General features: G+C 44.5%; 1 protein-coding gene across 2 annotated transcripts in view; it reads right to left on the reverse strand.

The window, feature by feature from the left end:
* LOC105002831 (multifunctional protein ADE2) overlaps positions 1 to 3,457 on the reverse strand; it is a 22,937-nt gene that overhangs the window by 18,993 nt on the left and 487 nt on the right. For both annotated transcript variants that reach the window (XM_010859655.1, XM_010859656.1), the window contains exon 2: positions 3,254 to 3,320. In XM_010859655.1, the coding sequence (XP_010857957.1) occupies positions 3,254 to 3,269 (16 nt within the window). In that variant the 5' untranslated portion in view covers positions 3,270 to 3,320. The remainder of the gene's footprint in view (positions 1 to 3,253; positions 3,321 to 3,457) is intronic.

Raw genomic sequence — 3,457 nt, forward strand, 5'->3', positions numbered from 1 at the left:
AAAGGTCAGTTTTCATTACAATCTCAAAGAAAGGCAATGCCAAAGAATGCTCAAGTTACCACACAATTACTCATCTTACACGCTAGTAAAGTAATGCTCAAAATTCTCCAAGCCAGGCTTCAACAGTACATGAACTGTTAAAATTCCAGATGTTCAAGCTGGATTTAGAAAAGGCTGAGGAACCAGAGATCAAAACTGTCAACATCTGCTGGATCATTGAAAAAGAAAGAGAATTCCAGAAAAACATAAATTCTGCTTTATTGACTATGCCAAAGCCTTTGCGTGGATCACAACAAACTGTGAAAAATTCTAAAAGAGATGGGAATACCAGACCACTTGACCTGGCTCCTGAGAAATCTGTATGCAGGTCAGGAAGCAACAGTTAGAATTGGACATGGAACAGACTGGTTCCAAATCAGGAAAGGAGTATGTCAAGGCTGTATATTGTCACCCTGCTTATTTAACTTCTATGCAGAGTACATCATGAGAAACGCTGGGATGGATGAAGCACAAGCTGGAATCAAGACTGTCAGGAGAAATATCAATAACCTCAGATATACAGATGACACCACCCTTATGGCAGAAAGTGAAGAAGAAGTAAAGAGCCTCTTGATGAAAGTGAAAGGGGAGAGTGAAAAAGTTGGCTTAAAACTCAACATTCAATAAACTAAGATCATAGCATCTGGTCCCATCACTTCATGGCAAATAGATGGGGAAGCAATAGAAACAGTGACAGACTTTATTTTGGGGGGCTCCAAAATCACTGCAGATGGTGAGTGCAGCCTTGAAATTAAAAGACACTTGCTCCTTGGAAGGAGAAGGCAATGGCACCCCACTCCAGTACTCTTGCCTGGAAAACCCCATGGACAGAGGAGCCTGGTAGGCTGCAGTCCATGGGGTTGCTAAGAGTCGGACACGACTGAGTGACTTTACTTTCACGCATTGGAGAAGGAAATGGCAACCCATTCTGGTGTTTTTGCCTGGAGAATCCCAGGGACAAGGGAGGCTGGTGGGCTGCCGTCTATGGGGTCACAAAGAGTCAGACACGACTGAAGTGACTTAGCAGCAGCAGCTCCTTGGAAGCAAAGTTATGACCAACCTAGACAGCATATTAAAAAAAAGAGACATTACTTTGCCAACAAAGGTCAGTCTAGTCAAAGCTATGGTTTTTTCCAGTAGTCATGTATGGATGTGAGAGTTGGACTATAAAGCTGAGCACGGAAGAATCGATGCTTTTGAACTGTGGTTTTGGAGTAGACTCTTGAGAGTCTCCTGGACTGCAAGGAGATCCAACCAGTCCATCCTAAGGGAAATCAGTCCTGAATATTCATTGGAAGGACTGATGCTGAAACTCCAATACTTTAGCCACCTGATGCGAAGAGCTGACTCACCGGAAAAGACCCTGATGCTGGGAAAGATTGAAGGTGCAAGGAGAAGGGGACGACAGAAGATGAGATGGTTGGATGGCATCACTGACTCAATGGACATAAGTATGAGTAAACTCCGGGCATTGGTGATGGACAGGGAGGCCTGGCATGCTGCAGTCCATGGGGTCGCAAAGAGTTGGACACAACTGAGTGGCTGAACTGAACTGAGAACCCTAACTTCCTGTAATCTCTAAATCCTCCTCTCAGGCTTCTGACATGCTCTTCCATAGGCCCCGAACACTGTTTCCTCCCCTTCCATCCCACTATTCATCCTTCAGGTCTCACAAACCACGCTGGTTGAGTTTAGACCTCATAAAGCTTAACCACATCAGTAAAATGGCAGATGTCTGTTACAAAGACCATTAGGCTGCTGTGTGGAGAATGAGATGAGGCAGGGCTAGTGGAAGAAAACCACCGAATGACAGACCAGTTAGGATGCTGTAGCAGCAAGCCAGGTGACAAATAACCTGGGCTAAAGAAAAAAAAAGTGGGATAAGACTCAAGCTATTTACAAGGTAAAAGTTTTAATAACAATTGATTCAATATGGAAAATATGGAAAGTTAAGGATGGTGCCTAGGTTAGAAGTCTGTACCCAATGCTATTCCCTCTCAATTTAGTTGAATCGGCATTTATTTATTTATGGCCATCCCACTGTGGCTTGTGGAATCTTAGTTTGCCAAACTGCCCCCTGCAATGGAAGCATGGAGTTCTAACCACTGGGCAATTAGGGAATCCCCTGAATCATGATTTATTCTGGGCAATTAGGGAATCCCCTGAATCATGATTTATTACCTAATTTGCTTTTCTATCCATTAATAGAAATAACATAACATTATAGAAGACAATTGCTACCAGTGCCAAAATGCTTGCTATAAATTCATAGATGAATTCAGAAGAGGCTGATGAGGACTGAGAATAATTCATGGAATTGAAATTTAAGAGTACGGAAAACTACACATCTAGGATGGTGCTGTCCAATAAAGAACAGCCACTAGCCACAGGTGCCTATGAAACATTTGAAATGTGGCTACTCCAAATTGAGATGATGTAAGTGTAAAATACACAGTGGATTTCAATATTTTTTTAAAAACTCGCAAAAATCACAGTTTTTATATTGATTATGCGTTGAAATGGTACTACTTTGGATATAATTTAGCAGTAAAAATAGCACAAACTATCTTTCCTGAGGATCCTCATCACGCATGGACAAAACGATTATAAATATGTAACATGATAAATGCAAAGTGAAGCAAGAAACTTTTTGCCTGGTGGTTTTGAAAAGAGTCGGACACGACTGAGCGGCTTTACTTTCACTTCACTTTGAAACTCTCACTGGCATAAAATGGCTAAAAACAAAATCTCGACAGGAAATATAAAAATTTTCAGAAGGTTCAATTATTAATTTTCTGAAACAGGCTATTATTAACCTAAAGGGAAAAGCAAGACTTTGGTTTCGGGAATCAACATTAGATGTTCCTGCGTTTGTTTTGCAATACCTATTGATTGCAAACGCGATTTGCAGGTATCTCTCTAATTTCTGGCCATCTCTCGTTCCAATGACCCTTTGCGCCTTTTCCTCATTCCATGAGAAGTTCTGGATGTTACAAAAAGTTCGGAGGCCCGGGAGCACTTTGTTTCCAACGCACGGCTCCGCAGCGTCAGGGCCACGTGCCCGCGCGCCCAGTGGCCTAGAAAGGAGGATGCAGGGAGACGGGGCATAGTCCGGGGAAGGATGCCGTGGGGAGCCAAGAACAGCGCACAGGCCAGCGTGAGAGAGGCGGGAAGACCGTGGAGTCCCAACTCCTGCGGAGCCCAATTAACTCACCTTCGACTGCCGCCATTGTCCGGAGAGGTCTGAGGCCTTCGGCCGCGCTGCGAAGAGACGCAGGACTCTGGAAAAGAAACGCGATCAGAGAGGCTCACGGGGCCGGGGAGCGAGGCACCGCCCACAGGCACGCCCCTGGCATGGCCGCGTGACCCCTAGCGCCCCCTCCGGGTCTCTTCGAACATCTCCGCGGCCACGGAATGT

This window comes from Bison bison, unplaced genomic scaffold, assembly GCF_000754665.1.
Source record: "Bison bison bison isolate TAMUID 2011002044 unplaced genomic scaffold, Bison_UMD1.0 scf7180017864458, whole genome shotgun sequence".
Lineage (NCBI taxonomy): Eukaryota > Metazoa > Chordata > Mammalia > Artiodactyla > Bovidae > Bison > Bison bison.